Source organism: Salmo trutta, chromosome 4 (assembly GCF_901001165.1).
Source record: "Salmo trutta chromosome 4, fSalTru1.1, whole genome shotgun sequence".
Lineage (NCBI taxonomy): Eukaryota > Metazoa > Chordata > Actinopteri > Salmoniformes > Salmonidae > Salmo > Salmo trutta.
In genome coordinates this window covers 63,163,321-63,181,603 of record NC_042960.1, presented here as the reverse complement: position 1 = coordinate 63,181,603, position 18,283 = coordinate 63,163,321, and the positions used below count along the sequence as shown (strand labels likewise).

Below are 18,283 nucleotides of genomic sequence, written 5' to 3'. Positions count from 1 at the left end.
CGAAGCATTAGTGTTTAGCGAGTCCACCAACTCAAGAGGCACTAGTGATGACCCGCATTCTCTTGATAAGTGCGTGAATTTGACCATTTTCCTGGCCTGCTAAGCATTCGGGAATGTTACGAGTACTTCTGAGTGTCAGGGAAAGTGTATGGGAGTAAAGAGTACATATTTTCTTTAGGAATGTAGTAGAGTAAAACTAAAAGTTGTCAAATCTAAATAGTAAAGTACAGATATAAAAACTACTTAAGTAGTACTTCAAGGTATCTTTACTTATTTACTTTACACCACTGAAAATTGTTTAATCCATGTTGTTTCAATACACAAACCAAAAATCAACTGGAAGGCAAGTGAACGCTATAGAGACTCAGTGTAACTTGAATAACTGTAGAGGATAACATTTATTAAATCAGCATAATAATCCAGACCACATTGACATATTTGACTCATGATAAGGGCACTCATGGCTGATGTCTGCCTTAGGTTTCCACTAGAGGTCTTCACGGATCCACCTGTAACCGAATACCCGAGAGGGTTCAGATCCAGAATTCTAAATAATGTCACAGGTCTGTGTCGGATCTGATATGATTGTATGTGTAATTTTAAATCGAACCAAATAAACCCGCAAACCTGGTTTCAAAAAACAGATAAAGCATCACCTCACAGCACAACGCCTCTCCACTATTTGACCTAGATAGTTTATGTGTATGTATTGATATGTGGCTGCGTGTGCCTTTTTAAAACATGATGTAGTTCTGTCCTTGGTCTGTTTTTGTCTATTAATGTTCTGTATTATGTCATGTTTCGTGTTTTGTGTGGACTCCAGGAAGAGTAACTGCTGCTTTTGCAACAGCTAATGGGGATCCTAATAAAATACTAAATACCAAACCGACTTGTCCGGAAATACCCGTACAGATCTGCACGTGACTGCTGCAGTACAGAGAGGGAGATAAATCATATCATTTAAGCTGCTCCTCTTTTCACAGGAGTGGCATGTCTAGCTTGTTGTTGGCCAATCATAAGTCATCAAAGCAGCAATAGGCTAGACCAGTGTTTTCCAAACTCGGTCCTGGGGACCCTAAGCGGTGCAGTTTTATTATGTATTTTTTGCCCTGGCATAACACAGATGATTCTAATAATCAACTCATCATTAAACTTTGATTATTTCAATCAGCTGTATAGTGCTAGGGCAAAAAAACTAAATGTGCACCGCTTAGGGTCCCCGGGACCGAGTTTGGAAAACACTGGGCTACAGTCATAGAGCCTCCATGTGTGGCAAAAGTTAGGAAATATCAATGGAATATTTAATTTAAAATGACGGAAGTTAAAGGAGAGGGAAAGACCAAGAGCCAACAGGTAGGCTGATACTTAATATTCCGAATGAAGTTGTTTGTAACTGTGTAGGACGAGAAAAACATAGCTAGGTAGGCTGCTATTACTCTACTATAGCGCGAGTCGGCTTGGTCGGTTGCCGTTTCTCGTCTCTCCCTCCCTCTTCCCTGCTCCCCGTGTCACTCGCTCACACATCCTGCTAGAGCTCTACCTCTCTCGCGCTTTATCAGCTCCGGTAGCTTAAATGGACTTTTCTGTGAATTCCCTCACTCGGATCGGGTCTGGATCCGACCAGGTCTACGCGGAATGGGTCTAGTTGTCCTCGTGTCCATTCGGAACGGGTCTCTATATTTAACAAATAAATGTATGTATATTGGGTCCGGATGGGAAAGCCCCAGGTCCATTTCGGAACAGGTCCAACTTTTTGGACCCGTGAAGGCCTCTTGTTTTAACATCTTGAGCACTGGGGGCTCTCATCGTTCATTAGTACTGGAGGAAAATCCCCATTGATGCCTTGTCCATTTTACTTACAATAGTTTGGTTGTAGCAGACATTTCATTCCCAGCAACCTTCGCTGTGCTGAAAGTGACCCCTATAGATCACCTTCCATTTACTAAAACCAACGAAACAAACTCCTGTGTTCCACAATTCAATGCAGCATGACAACAGGACGACATCACAGAAATCGGATTCCAGCTCCAAACTGGACCCCGTCGCATATCCTAAACAAACAAAGAACAAAGTGCCATTTCTTAAGAGTAACCCAATACCCTTATCACAATATTGAGCCAAACATCTAGCTGTACTGGGCTAGCCTGGTTACACAACCACCACATTTGCTGAAACCATTATGGAAATGACACTGGAAAATAAATTAACCAAGCCAGTAGGGTTTGGGTTGGCCCTTTACAGTGAATCAGACATAAGTGTTCTGCTCAACTCCAGTGCATTCGGAAAGTATTCAGACCCCTTTAAATATTTCCCCCCTCGTGTATCTACACACAATACCCCATAATGAAAAAGCAAAAACAGATTTTCAGAAATCTTTGCTAATTTATATTAAAAAAAAGATATCACATTTACATCAGATCTCAGAAGACCTAAGATTAAGAATTGTTGACTTGCATGAAGCTGAAAATGGTTACAAAAATATCTCTAAAAGCCTTGATGTTCATCAGTCCATGGTAACACAAATTGTCTATAAATGGAGAAAGTTCAGCACTCTCCCTAGGAGTGGCCGTACTGCAAAGATGACTGCAACAGCACAGTGCAGAATGCTCATTGAGGTTAAGAAGAATCCTAGAGTGTCAGCTAAAGACTTACAGAAATCTCTGGAACATGCTAACATCTTGGTTGACGAGTCTACGATACGTAAAACACTAAACAAGAATGGTGTTCATTGGAGGACACCACGGAAGAAGCCACTGCTGTCCAAAAAAAAACATTGCTGCACATCTGAAGTTCGCAAAAGAGCACCTGGATGTTCCACAGCGCTACTGGCAAAATATTCTGTGGACAGATTAAACTAAAGTTGTGTTGTTTGGAAGGAACACACAACACTATGTGTGGAGAAAAAAATGGCACAGCACACCAACATCAAAACCTCATCCCAACTGTAAAGTATAGTGGAGGGAGCATCGTGGTTTGGGGCTGCTTTGCTGCCTCAGGGCCTGGACAACTTGCTATCATCGACGGAAAAATGAATTCCCCAGTTTATCAAGACATTTTGCAGGAGAATGTTAGGCTATCTGTTCGCGAATTGAAGCTCAACAGAAGTTGGGTGACGCAACAGGACAACGACCCAAAACACAGAAGTAAATCAACAACAGAATGGCTTCTTCAACAGAAGAAAAAATGTCTTGTAGAGTGGCCCAGTCAGAGTCCTGACCTCAACCCGATTGAGATGCTGTGGCAGTACCACGAGAGCGGTTCACACCAGACGTCCCAACAATATTGTTGAACTGAAACAGTTTTGTAAAGAGGAATGGTCCAAAATTCCTCATGATCGTTGTACAGGTCTGATCCGCAACTACAGAAAACGTTTGGTTGGGGTTATTGCTGCCAAAGGAGGGTCAACCAGTTATTAAATCCAAGGGTTCACATACTTTTCCCATCCTGCACTGTGAATGTTTACACGGTGTGTTCAGAAGAGACAAAACATAACTGTTTGTGATATTAGTTTAAGCAGACTGTCTATTGTTGTGACCTAGATGAGCAGATCAAATGTTATGACCAATTTATGCAGAAATACAGGTATTTCCAAATGGTTCATACTTTTTCTTGCCACTAAGTATTCAGACTCTTTATTCAGTACTTTGCTGAAGCACCCTTGGCAGAGATTACAGCCTCGAGTCTTCTTGGGTATGACGCTACAACTTGGCACACCTGTATTTGGGGAGTTTCTCCCATTCTTCTCTGTAGATCCTCTCAAGCTCTGTCAAGTTGGATGGGGTGCGTCGCTGCACAGCTATTTTCAGGTCTCTCCAGAGATGTTCGATCAGGTTCAAGTCCGGGCTCTGTTTGGGCCACTCAAGGACATTGAGACTTGTCCCGAAGCCACTCCTGCAATGTCTTGGCTGTGTGCTTAGCGTCTATGTTCTGTTGAAAGGTGAACCTTACCCCAGTCTGAGGTCCTGAGCGCTCTGGAGCAGGTTTTCAAGGATCTCTCTGTACTTTGCTCTGTTCATCTTTCCCTCGATCCTGACAAGTCTCCCAGTCCCTGAAAAACATCACCACAGCATGATGCTGCCACCACCATGCTTCACCTTAGGGATGGTACCGGGTTTCCTCCAGACATGACGCTTGGCATTCAGGCCAAAGAGTTCAATCTTGGTTTCATCAGACCAGAGAATCTTGTTTCTCATGATCTGAGAGTCATTTAGGTGCCTTTTTGGCAAACTCCAAGCAGGCTGTCATGCGCCTTTTACTGAGGGGCATCCGTCTGGCCGCTCTACCATAAAGGTCTGATTGGTGGACTGCTGCACAGATGGTTGTCCTTCTGGACGGTTCTCCCATCTCCACAGAGGAACTCTGTCAGAGTGACCATCGGGTTCTTGGTCACCTCCCTGACCAAGGCCACTGCGTTCTTGGGGACCTTCAATGCTGCAGAAATGTTTTGTTACCCTTCCCCAGATCTGTACCTCGACACAATCCTTTCTCGGAGCTCTACGGACAATTCCTTCGACCTCATGGCTTGGTTTTTGCTCTGACATGCACTGTCAACTGTGGGACCTTTTATATAGACAGGTGTGTGCCTTTCCAAATCACCTCCAATCAATTTAAATTTACCACAGGTGGACTCCAATCAAGTTGTAGAAACATCAAGGATGATCAATGGAAACAGTATGCACCTGAACTCAATTTCGAGTTTCGTAGCAAAGTGTCTGAATATTTATGTAAATAAGGCATCTGCTTTTTATACATTTGCGAACATTTGTAAAAACCTGTTTTCGCTTCGTATTGTGTGTAAAGTGATGGAAAACATTTCTTTATTACATTTTTGAATAAGGCTGTAATGTAACAACGTGGAAAAAGTGAAGGGGTCTGAATACACTGTATATGAACTATATAGTATTGTTTCTAAGCTATGGACTATCATGTCATGGTTTGATAACAGGAAGGGCAGATAATACGCTATCTGATGGTCCCGTGTGGCTGTTGGTAGAGCATGGTGTTTGCAACGCCAGGGTTGTGGGTTCGATTCCCACGGGGGACCAGTACGAAAAAAATATAAAAAATGTATGTCTACTACTACTGTAAGTCGCGCTGGATAAGAGCGTCTGCTAAATGACTAAAATGTAAAAAATCTGTCTCCACTATCATGTCATGGTTTGAAAACAGGAAGGGCAGATAATACGCTATCTGTCTCCACCATCATGTCATGGTTTGAAAACAGGAAGGGCAGATAATAGGCTACCTGTCTCCGCTCTGGACGCCCATGGGAATGCAGTAGTTGAGCTCCAGCCGGGCGATGTTTCCAAGTCGCAGCACGATTCCCGCTCCGTAGGACCAGCGGATACACTCTGCCAGCTTACTCAGGTGTGCTCGAGGCCCGTCACCTGGAGCAACACACACACACACCACAGCCTGAGGGATCATTCCACCTCAAAAAGCACAAGAAAGCGGATTTCCACACCCACCATGTCAGATTGTTCTGAAATCGTTTTTGTTGTTAAAAACTAATAAGATTAGCATTCCCGGAAACATTTTGTTGAAATCTAATTGGCTCTCTACATATTACTAGGTCATTCCACTCCTCCACACACATACACACACATACACACACACACATACATGTGATTGAGTCCTGCGGATTTCTCATACTGATGAATTTGAACATAGACTCAGCTTGTTAAGATGGTATTACAGCTATCATCTCAGAACATCTGACACTTCCACATCATATATCGTGGGGTTCAATTACAGCTTTAAAACACACACCATAGTTGAGGTTACACAGGTTCCCAGCATTGAGGAAGAAGTGGGTCCTGAAGAGGTCTCCGAATCCCCCTTTGCCTGGACGGAAGGGCAGTGGAGTATACAGGTGGACGGCTCCAGCCCAATACACCTCACCTCCCAGGTAGTCACCTGGTCATTCAGACAATAAAACCACACGTGATGTGAGAAAGTTACCCATCTTAAATATATATATATATATTTTTTTACATTTAAAAATGGGACTTCATTCAAAACGGACAGAGGACACCATCTCACCTTCACTCTGTGGGCCGATGCTGTACATACTGAATCCTCTGACGCTAGTAGGACCACCGAGATAGAACCTGAAGAGACATATCGGTAGAAACCATAGAAACAAACCACAAAAACAGAATTCCAGCTACATCACAATCATGCTTCTAGGGAAAGAGGATCATTTTGTACATGTATTAAAACTGAGTTTGGCCAATTCCAGTCCCCTTATTTAGTGGGTCTGTGGTCCAACTTGCGATCATTTTTTATATAGAAGGACTGAGAAGCTTAGTTCTGGTGACTTGAGGATGTTCAATATAAATAAATAAATAAATATATTCAAACACCATCTAAAACATAATTTCCACCTCCAGAAATGAGCCCCAAAAACATATTGGTAAAAATGTTTCAATTATTTGAACCGTATATCCTGTCCATGGTATATTGTCAGATGTTCTATTAGTAATATGCATTATCACCTCTAGCCAACTGATGCTGCATAGTGGCTATAACATGTACATAGGCTAAAGCATGAGGTTTGTCCATCTGCATTTACCCTACTGGACACAACATTCTGAATGTTGTTATTATTTTTATTATAAATATACAGTGCCAGTCAAAAGTTTGGACACACCTACTCATTCCAGGGTCTTTATTTTTTACTATTTTCTACATGTGGAATAATAGTGAAGACATCAAAAGTATTAAATAACACATATGGAATCATGTAGTAACCAAAAAAGTGTTAAAAAAAAAAATCTAAATATATTTTATATTTGAGATTCTTCAAAGTAGCCACCCTTTGCCTTTGACAGCTTTGCACACTTTTAGCATTCTCTCAACCAGCTTCATGAGGTAGTCACCTGGAATACATTTCAAGGTGAATGAGTAGGTGTGTCCAAACTTTTGACTAGTACTGTATAAATAATGACTTACTATTCACTATTATTTATTTATTTTCAATTGCAAAGTAAGTCCTTGTCCTTTTAAGACAATTTTCTCCTTTGAGATTTGTTGTCAGCATGCTTGAAACTCCAGTTGGAACTGAATCTGTTAAACGACACCACCTGAAGGAGTAACAGTTGGAACTGAATCTGTTAAACGACACCACCTGAAGTAGTAACAGTTGGAACTGAATCTGTTAAACGACACCACCTGAAGGAGTAACAGTTGGAACTGAATCTGTTAAACGACACCACCTGAAGGAGAAACAGTTTGAACTGAATCTGTTAAACGACACCACCTGAAGGAGTAACAGTTGGAACTGAATCTGTTAAACGACACCACCTGAAGGAGTAACAGTTGGAACTGAATCTGTTAAACGACACCACCTGAAGGAGTAACAGTTGGAACTGAATCTGTTAAAATGACACCAACTGAAGGAGTAACAGTTGGAACTGAATCTGTTAAACGACACCACCTGAAGGAGAAACAGTTGGAACTGAATCTGTTAAAGGGCACCACCTGAAGGAGTACCAGTTGGAACTGAATCTGTTAAAACGACACCACCTGAAGGAGTAACAGTTGGAACTGAATCTGTTAAACGACACCACCTGAAGGAGTAAAGAAATAAAATGGTAGCAATCTGTGACGCCGTTCTGGTTTAACAAAGGCCAAAAGTGCTTTCAAAAAGGCTTTTCCCGCGATGGCATTAATAACTGTTGTGCATTGACATAATACATGTTTCCCTCCCTATCGCAACCTGAATGCACCGAGAGGAAAACCTTTCATATAGAACACACAACAACAAGCCGACCAGGGAAACAGTGTTAGGATCTAACACACAACAAGCCGACCAGGGAAACAGTGTTAGGATCTAACACACAACAAGCCGACCAGGGAAACAGTGTTAGGCTCTAACACACAACAAGCCGACCAGGGAAACAGTGTTAGGATCTAACACGCAACAAGCCGACCAGGGAAACAGTGTTAGGATCTAACACACAACAAGCCGACCAGGGAAACAGTGTTAGGATCTAACACACTCACGGGACGCTTAGTAAAGCTTAAACCAAGTTTATTCACCCACTATATAGCTGCATAAGAAAAGGAACATATTCATACAAGCACTTGTATTTAACTCTTTCTCCTATGCTGAGCCCCTTCCTTACACATCTGAACAGCCAATACACCTCTGTTGCTAAGATTATGTTCTTCCTCACTTCATCTGACCTCGGCCCCAAATTCCTCACTCCTCCTCATGGGATCCCTGATGTCCAACAAAAACATATTCTGACAGAACGTAAACGTTCTACATTCCCCTCTCTCCCTTAGTGACATGAATATGTATATTTCATATCTAAAAGTCAGAACCCAGCAATAGGTCAACTATTCTACTCGGTGGTTGTCTGATTTTTGTTTTAATAACATTACATGGCAGAAATAGTAGCACTGGAAAGTCCTGACCTCAGTGATAAAGTTGAGGCTTTGAATTACTTTACCAGCAGCTACAGTAGGCTAGACACCACCGTCTGAGTTGAGCGCCACGGCCCATTTATAGACCATTTCATTCCCTTCATCTGAACATCGGAGTGTCAGCAACAATCATACATGTCAGTTCAGTGCACACAGCCTAACAGAGAACATGAAATAATTGGGAATATATTTCATAGCCTAACACTGAAGCATGTATATTCTATGTCCTCTCCAAACCAGAGACTTTTATTTCGGATCTACACGGATCTCTCCAGAATCCATATGACAGATCTACACGGATCTCTCCAGAATCCATATGACAGATCTACACGGATCTCTCCAGAATCCATATGACAGATCTACACGGATCTCTCCAGAATCCATATGACGGATCTACACGGATCTCTCCAGAATCCATATGACGGATCTACACGGATCTCTCCAGAATCCATATGACGGGTCTACACGGATCTCTCCAGAATCCATATGACAGATCTAGACGGATCTCTCCAGAATCCATATGACGGAAATCCATCAAACTTTAACCCCTGACTATACAGTATAAAGACAACATGGCAGGGCCACATTAAAAATCAGCCATGTTTGACACCCCTGCTTTTCAATTATGGTTTTGTGAAACAGAGAGAAGTATTGTCTTACCTGTCAGCAATGCAAGTTGGCTTATCTCCAATGGGCAGGAGGCATCCGCCCCAGAGAGATGCAGACAGGACCTGAAAGATAGAGGAACGAGGTCTCAACAAATGTGCTCTTTTATCCACACATTTATCCCAACCTGGTCAAAACCATTTGTCAATCCTCCATCAACAAGCTGTTTACATAGACTCAGGCTCTCCCTCTCCTGCTGTCTCTAACTCTGAATGCCCGGCTATGAAAAGCCAACTGACATCATTTACTCCTGAGGTGTTGACCTGTTGCCCCCTTATACAACCACTGTGATTATTATTTGACCCTGCTGGTCATTTATGAACGTTTGAACATCTTGAAGAACGATCTGGCCTTAATGGCCGTGTACTCTTATAATCTCCACCTGGTACAGCCAGAAGAGGACTGGTCACCCCTCAGAGCCTGGTTCCTCTCTAGGTTTCTTCCTAGGTTCCTGTCTTTCTAGGGAGTTTTTCCTAGCCACCGTGCTTCTACATCTGCATGGCTTTCTGTTTGGGGTTTTAGGCTGGGTTTCTATATAAACACTGTGACATCTGCTGATGTAAAAAAGGTTTTATAAATAAATTATATTGATTGATTGATGGTTATAACTTGTTTACTATAAAGATGGTCCAGAACCAGTTCAATACTCAGACTGAGATCCAACTTGTGATTCATGTGTGTAACTAAAGTTTTTCGCACAAATTTCATCTCGATAAATAGGACGATTTTAGTTTCTCACCGAGTCCCAGAAGAGACGTTTGTTAAATTGGAGCTCAAAGTCCTCTTTCAGAAAACTGGCATCTCCTCCAGTGTAGCCAGCCAACTCCTACAAAATCACAACAATGCATCAGCTGAATGAGTTGTTGGTTCAAAAATGGTCTGGGGAAAATGGTTTTATTAAGGTATTACCATTGAATACAACACTGGGCCAGGTAATGTTCACCTAACCTACACACCTGGTTGATTTTCAGCAAGGCTCCCCTCCTGGGAAGGATTGTGGAGTTTCTGGTGTCGATGACCATGGCATGCTATGAGGGCCAAGGAGAAAAGAGCAACATGTTGAGGAAAAAGTCAAGTGTCTAAGTGGGGCCGAATCCTAACTCCAGATACACGTGCGTAAAAATGTTTTTGCACAAATTTCCCATTGACGTCATCAATGGAAGATTTACACAAAAGCCTAAATGAAGTGCACAGATCTCAGAACAGGAGTTTGGGCCTAAATGTATTACCACAATGTTTTAATCCCTGGGGGGGAAAAAAGAAAAAGGGTAGTCGTGTGAGGGATTGTGAAGCAAAACTCAAGTCTCGGTACCGAGAGTGATGACTTGAGGGAGTGGCCGCTCTCCTCCCGGACTGCGAATGAGGCGGTACGCGCCAGACATCCCAGCTCTCGCCACACACCCTCCCACTTCAGGGTGTGGTTCGTCTTCCAAAGAGGGAACTGTTTGCAAAACAGAGAGGGAGAAAGAAGAGAGAGGATCAACCACTTACAAAAGCATTACAGTAGGATGAAATTTAATTTGAAAAAAAAATAGCTGAGAAGTTCCAGTTCTACTCATCGTAGTTAGCATAACAACAGTAAATGAGAACTCTACAGTAATGACAGATGGATGAATGGAAAAATGTTCTTTACACTGAATTCTGTGGAGACGCCGCGATCAGTCTCTCTCAGCGAGCTCCATGGAAACTGGCCTGTGACTTTGTAAAAGTTAACGGCGAAACTGCAACAGCAAGAGCAAGTCAATTAGAAGAAGAACAAAAAAGAGCCCAGGGACCTATAGAATGAACAACTTAAAGGTGCTACACATAGCATTTCTCTGAATGTTTTCCTCTATGTGGAAGCTAACTGAATTGCAACAGCACTTGGCTCCATTCAAAACAAATCTCCCCCGTATCCACGGCAACAATGGCGGAGACTCGTGCTTGAGCCTCTTACTTTCGGGTTTTGGTTCACCAGCTTTATTGATAATATATTTCACAGCGATTTAGATGGTACAATGATTCTCCCCACTATTCCGTGGTTGTTTTCTCAAATAAACGGAAATTGAGCGAACAGCGTAGAATTTTTACAACCAGGAAAGGGCACAGTGATTTCTACATTAGCCACTTGACACGATTTCCACTAGATAAAACAGCCAAACACAGCCAAACACAGCCAAACACAGCTTTCCTTCAGATGCCGCACCGACAGGAGAAATCAACAGTCGAATATCACAGCCAATCACAACACTGGCGGGTTAAGTAATACTGTGAAACACCATCATTCCACTATTCCTGCAGATATATTATGAACATTTTCAGAAATTACTAATCAAAAAAAGTATAAAATAAAAATCCGGTGTAGCACCTTTAAACGTAAATCCGTGTATTTACAGCATTGCTTATAATATAAGTAGCAGGTTTTTGTTCTCATACTTGCGCTCAAAGTGACCAGGTTGAGGCTTGAAGAACGACAGCCCATAGGAAGTCTCTTTGGTGCCATAGGAGAACTGGAATGTAAGCTTTTCCGCACGACCGAAAACATTGGGCAGCTTCAGACCAAGAACCTACAGTAAGAGAGAGGGGAAACTAGTCAGAAACCTGACCACAGCGGAGGATGTGTAATCACCACCATAGCTCTTTATAAATTAATCTGTCCTTGATTTCTAATTTTCTCTCTTCTCGCTTCCTTCTCAAAACACATTGGAGAATTAGGTCCAAGGCAGTGTTTTCCCAAACTCTGTCCTCGTGACCCCAATGGGTGCAGGTTGTTTTTGTTCTTCCCACAAGCACTACACAGCTGATTAAAATTATTCAAGCTTGACGATTAGTTGATTATTTGAATCGGCTGTGTAGTGCTAGGTTAAAAACGTGCACCCCTTGGGGACCCGAGGACCGAGTTTGGGAAAGACTGGTCCAAATGGAGGGAAATTGGGTCCTTCTCCTCCAATACAATTTAGAAGGAGATAAGGAGATAGGAATCATGACAAGATGACTTCGTTCTCACCATGCTGCCTTCGTTATTTCCAACCATGGTGTTATAGCTACCAGTCATGCGTCTCAGCTCAGTCACTTCAAACGTCACATCTAGTCCGTTAGGCAGAGCATCTACCCCTGAAAGGAAGTGGGTTTTTAGAATTACATTTTTGTCGTTGTTTTAACCACTTTCCCCATTCATTTGATTATTTTCCCAATGTAATATGCAAAACTTTGGTACTGATACTGTTCGGATTAAGAACGGACCATCTTCATAACCACAGTACCTTGTGAGGTATCAATAACAACCTCCACCTGTCTGAAGATACCAAGACGGAGGAGCTTCTGTCTGGCTTCGTGTGCTCTCTTCATGACCTAAACAAATAAATAAAATGTAAACAAAGTAAGTTCTACTTTTGCTACAGTCTCCACAGCGTCTCCATACACAGCGTTTCCCCACTAGCTCCGGCCGTCGGCTATACAGCCGATTACAGACTCATTTTCAGACAGGTACTTTTTCCTCACTGAAATAAACTAGGCTACTTTTCAATTGGCTAGTCAGGAAAAAAAGGTCTGAAGAACCCCCTCCCGCTAGAATGAGCGATATGCATCTTCTAGCGATCTATTGATAGGACATGCGCCTGTCAATCACAAAGCGAGCAAAGACAGGAAAACACTGCTGGTTGACAGTCTGCTGTCTGTCCCGACTCTCGGTACCTGGGTGTGTGTGCTGAGGTTGACAGTCTGCTGTCTGTCCCGACTCTCGGTACCTGGGTGTGTGTGCTGAGGTTGACAGTCTGCTGTCTGTCCCGACTCTCGGTACCTGGGTGTGTGTGCTGAGGTTGCACTTAAATTTCTTTACACGTATGGAGCCAGCATATGGAAAGCCGTTTTAACATATATTCCAAAAAAATGTATATCCATAATAAAACTATTCTATATCAATAATTACATTTTTTATTTAAAAAAAGAAATAATAATATATATATATATATATATATATATATATATATATATTTTTTTTTTTGATATCAACAATTAAAATTATTGATATGGAAAAATACAGTTATTGATATAAAAAAATCATATGAATATGTTAACAGCTTTCCATAGAGAGCATGAATTTGCATGTCCCAGATAATGTGGGAACGACGAGTCGACATCCACTTAGTCTGTTGTTTTCTGGCACATTCCTTCATTTTCTTTCCGGTCAGACATTACAGGGATGCAATTTCTTTGTCTCTGTGTCCAGACAGAAGAAAGTTAGAGGATGCTTTGTGAGCCAATGTTAACTAGCGTTAGCAGATACCCATAGACTTCCAGTCATTGCGCTAACCCTAGTTAGCAACTTAATTCAAACTGCATGCAAAGATATAAAAATGCTATCCACGAGTTAATCTACAATGCATTTAAGAACTACACCATGTCCTGGCCAGTGAGGAAAAACGTTAACGTTGGGCCCTGGTACGTTTCATAAGCAGCCACGGAGTGGTGGCACATAGGCTATTTACTGTGCTTTGATTGGCGAACAGCAAGATTGACTAGTTTATAAAAGGTGTCGAACTGACTGAATAAAGTCGATCTCATATATTCTTGCCATTCATACAATGTAGTTATATGTCCATGGAATCGCATCGGGACAAGTAAACTAAAGACCTCGTCTTATATTTTGATATGAAGTTCATCAGGACTTGCCAGACACTGACATGAAAATGAGTGACTCGTCAGTAGCCTACCGAATCGCATCAGTAAGAGAGCTGTTAATTTGGCTTATTTGCATACTGGTAGACTTTTTGGCAATTATCAGCAGATAAACTATGAAAACATTAGATGAAGATGGTGAATCCTCCTCACTGCAAGAACAATAGGTAGACTAAGTGGAGAGAGAACAATAGGTAGGCTAAGTGGAGAAAGAACAATAGGTAGTCTAAGTGGAGAGAGAACAATAGGTAGGCTAAGTGGAGAGAGAACAATAGGTAGGCTAAGTGGAGAGAGAACAATAGGTAGGCTAAGTGGAGAAAGAACAATATGTAGGCTAAGTGGAGAGAGAACAATAGGTAGGCTAAGTGGAGAGAGAACAATAGGTAGGCTAAGTGGAGAGAGAACAATAGGTAGGCTAAGTGGAGAGAGAACAATAGGTAGGCTAAGTGGAGAGAGAACAATAGTTAGGCTAAGTGGAGAAAGAACAATAGGTAGTCTAAGTGGAGAGAGAACAATAGGTAGGCTAAGTGGAGAGAGAACAATAGGTAGGCTAAGTGGAGAGAGAACAATAGGTAGGCTAAGTGGAGAGAGAACAATAGGTAGGCTAAGTGGAGAAAGAACAATATGTAGGCTAAGTGGAGAAAGAACAATATGTAGGCTAAGTGGAGAAAGCCTCACTCTGGTCCAAAATATGATTAAAGAAAACAGATTGCATAGTTTTAAAAGCTAATGACTTATATGGTATTTCAAAGATATTGATATAGGTCTATTGATTTAATCAAAGTGTTGACAATGGACTAGTCAACTGCTGCTTTCTGTATAGCAAAGCCCATGTTTAACACCTGCTTCATTCTTCAATCATACCTGTATTGCAGAAAGCTGAGAAAATGCCTCGTAAAAGGAAGCTTGAAACCCATGGAAGTCAGCAGACTTACAGGATTCCAGTGCACTGAAAATTACAATTTTTCCTACGTTTTATATAATATTGTACAACAACTGATGAAACGAACACTGTAAAAGTGTTTGACTGGCTACTCCATGTGATTGTGTTAAACACTGCATACCGTCTCCACACATTAAATCTGTGGTCTGTATCCTACTGTAGATTCACTCACGTCAATCAAGTTCTTTGCTCTGAAGACACCAGCAATCTCATACGTTAAGCAATCCTCCTTGGTTCTTCCCAGACCATCAATGTGAACATGCTGGACTATGACCTATAGGACAAATATACCAAGGAGTTATAATCAGCATTGACAGGCAACAATAAAAAGGTGACTTTGCCATTCAACCACACAAGAAACAACTTGAGCCGTACATCTTTGTTTTCAAGAACCTCTTGTTTTGATTCCTGTTCCATATCCGGTGTCTGGACGTCATCCGCATGAACCCCCAACTCAGGTCCCTGCATTGGCAGAGGGTCAAGACTCTGCAACACAACAGACATTGTGATGAATCAATGACTGACCAGGATACTTCTTGTATTGTAAAGCTGGTTATCTGTACAAAACCCGATAGCTAAAATGGCAGTTAGGTGGCCTTAGTGGTTTGGTTATTATGATAAAGGTCGTTGGTAAATACCATATTGAGATTAACTAGTACAAGTCATTCTTCAAAATGTCATTAGTTGAAGTTAGTGGACATTTCAGAATGTGGTTGTAAGCACCTAAGCAAGCTCACGACGGCACTGGAGAACGGCGCTGAAATGTATAGAGGTCGTTTTGCAGGCTCCCGTCCAATTCTGCTATTTTGTTTTTTTTTCTTCTTTTTTTCCTTCTAGACATCGGAAAAAAGTGATCACTAACCTCGATTTGGATGAAGATTTCTACATCAATGAGTCAAAGGCACAAGACATACTGCTTACCCAGGACCAGGCCCTAATCTCTGACGCTGGGAAGAAACTGCCATATAGAGGCCGACATGCGTGTACACTGATCAGATTTTTTGATTTGATGATGCACCCCCATGCATTAGTTCTCTAGACAGCATTCTGCCTTCTCCCGACCGTTCTCAGCCATTAGCTTCGCCCACAACTGCCTCATGTGAACTACAATCCCGACACCGTGTTTTAGCATTTAGGTTAATAATCATCGCTTGCAATATGGCTTTTGAAACATATGGCCCTTATCTTTCATCAGCGAGAAAGACGCATTCAAATAAAACGCATATACAACTATGGGTGCCTCCATACAACGAAACTACACTTCTGCTACACTTCCCGAGTTAAAATGATACATAGGGAGCATGCTAGATAGTTGCCTGGAAACCAGACGTTGAATTGCATTGAATTCCAGTGGTGTAAAGTACTTAAGTAAAAATACTTTAAAAAGTACTACTTAAGTAGTTTTCTGGGGTATTTGTACTTTACTATTCATATTTTTGCCAACTTTTACTTCACTACATTCCTAAAGAAAATAATGTACTTTTTACTCCATACATTTTCCCTGACACCCAAAAGTACTCGTTACATTTTGACAGGAAAATTGTCCAATTCAAACACTTATCAAGAGAACATCCCTGGTCATCCCTACTGCCTCTGATCTGGAGGACTCACTAAACAGAGAACATCCCTGGTCATCCCTACTGTCTCTGATCTGGTGGACTCACTAAACAGAGAACATCCCTGGTCATCCCTACTGTCTCTGATCTGGTGGACTCACTAAACAGAGAACATCCCTGGTCATCCCTACTGCCTCTGATCTGGTGGACTCACTAAACAGAGAACATCCCTGGTCATCCCTACTGCCTCTGATCTGGAGGACTCACTAAACAGAGAACATCCCTGGTCATCCCTACTGCCTCTGATCTGGAGGACTCACTAAACACAAATGCTTTGTTTATAAATTTTGTCTGAGTGTTGGAGTGTGTCCCTGGCAATGCATCAAATGTTTTTATTTTTGATGGTGCCATCTGGTTTGCTTAAAGGTTAATATAAGGAATCTGAAATGGTTTATACTTTTACTTTTGATACTTAAGTACATTTGAGCAATTCCATTTACTTTTGATACTTAACTATATTTAAAACCAAATACTTTTACTCAAGTAGTATTTTACTGGGTGACTTTCACTTTTACTTGAGTCATTTTCTATTAAAGTATCTTTACTTTTACTCAAGTAGAACAATTGAGTACTTTTTCTACCACTGTTGAATTCTACATCAGACAGAAATTAGTGTTTGAAACAGTAAAGTTTACTCTCACGTCCTCTACAAGGCAGAATGTTGAATAAAATCCCATTTTAATGCGCTTTACCGGTTGTCCGTGCGGTTGGTCCTTTTTGACGGTAGGAATGTGAGACAATATATCCACAGGAAAGTATAATTACATCAACTTTTCAAAGCGCTGGTATTGTGTTCAGAAGCGTGCACACAAGATAAATAACACATACTAACGACGCACGCATGCATGTGCCGAGCTCATGCACGTGTTTACATGGTTCTGCGCTTCAGGTGATTGACATCTGATATTATCAAAACTCCCTCCTACTGAAGACGCCTTCGTCCAATGACTCGTGTCATGATCACTACTTAAGATCCGTGAACGCTGTTGTTGCAACTGTGATCATGTTCATTTCCTTTACTGACATCGACAGTTCATGTATCTTGAAGTTCAGCTCGTTTCCATAGTTGGCAAGGTGTCCAACTGGGCCCCTTTCGCTGGACGTGACAGCTAGCTACACTAAGCTAGCTATTGGCTACTGCACTCAGAGGTCATGCTGTCACCCTTTGCATTTTGAGCAGTTATCCTTACCCTTGCGTGGACGGTGCCCATGATTAAGGTCTTGAATGTACAGTCCTTCAAATGTTGGTGTTTATTTTACGAAATTAAAGGACATTTAATTCACGCTCGGCTCAATAGAGATGTAGCTTCGTGAACGGGGGAAGCCATGACACCATCAAAACCACACCCCCTACCTCATCCTGGGTGTATTCAAGATGTCAACGTTTCACAACGTATTGCATTTATTTCACCTTTATTTAGCTAGGCAAGTCAGTAAAGAACAAATTCTTATTTACAATGACGGCCTACCCAGGCCAAACCCCAGATGACGCTGGGATAATTGTGCACCACCCTGTTGGACTCCCAATCACAGCTGGATGTGATACAGCCTGGATGTGAACCAGGGACTGTAGTGACGCCTCTAGCACTGAGATGCAGTGCATTAGACCGCTGCACCACTCGGGAACTAGCATTTTTGACAACCGCTGGTTACTGTAAACACAAAACAATAGTGTACAAGTGAGATTCATATTTTCAAAACTGATGCGTTGCTTAATTATCATATATAATAACATGTACTTGGATTTTTGTAGGACTTTTCGAACAAGTGAATGCCCATTGATGGATGGTGGACAAGCCGAGACAACTTGCATTCAAGAATGTGACCGTACTGGGTCCAGACACCATAAGTCTGCCTGTGGCACTAACCCAATTTCACCAATACGTGATGTATTGTTGTCTCTACCTTCTTGTCCTTTCTGTGGTTGTCTGTGCCCAATAATGTTTGTAACATGTTTTGTGCTGCTGCC

At 41.8% G+C, this 18,283-nt stretch overlaps 1 protein-coding gene across 2 annotated transcripts; it reads right to left on the bottom strand.

Moving 5' to 3' along the window:
• Window positions 1–253: 253 nt before the first annotated feature.
• Window positions 254–17,670, bottom strand: LOC115192835 (sorting and assembly machinery component 50 homolog A). 2 transcript variants are annotated; one of them, XM_029751712.1, is made up of 15 exons: window positions 17,505–17,670; window positions 15,074–15,184; window positions 14,871–14,972; window positions 12,342–12,429; window positions 12,086–12,192; window positions 11,515–11,645; window positions 10,733–10,820; window positions 10,412–10,540; window positions 10,056–10,127; window positions 9,839–9,925; window positions 9,094–9,164; window positions 6,043–6,110; window positions 5,770–5,916; window positions 5,246–5,387; window positions 254–2,051 (listed from the first exon to the last, which is right to left on the bottom strand). In XM_029751712.1, exons 1-15 carry the CDS (start codon window positions 17,523–17,525, stop codon window positions 2,006–2,008), a joined length of 1,410 nt encoding a protein of 469 aa, XP_029607572.1. In that variant the 5' UTR covers window positions 17,526–17,670; the 3' UTR covers window positions 254–2,005. The 2 variants fall into 2 exon arrangements, with proteins under 2 accessions (XP_029607572.1, XP_029607573.1); XM_029751713.1 differs by lacking the exon at window positions 17,505–17,670 and adding an exon at window positions 17,007–17,183.
• Between the last annotated feature and the right edge of the window lie 613 nt (window positions 17,671–18,283).

Coding starts and splice junctions, on each gene's coding strand:
- LOC115192835 (XM_029751712.1), bottom strand. CDS start 17,525: ATGGGCACCGTCCACGCAAGG. Junction 14,973..15,073: donor AGGTTCTTGAAAACAAAGAT/GTACGGCTCAAG, acceptor TTTGTCCTATAG/GTCATAGTCCAGCATGTTCA. Junction 5,388..5,769: donor CCTGTGTAACCTCAACTATG/GTGTGTGTTTTA, acceptor GTGTTGCTCCAG/GTGACGGGCCTCGAGCACAC.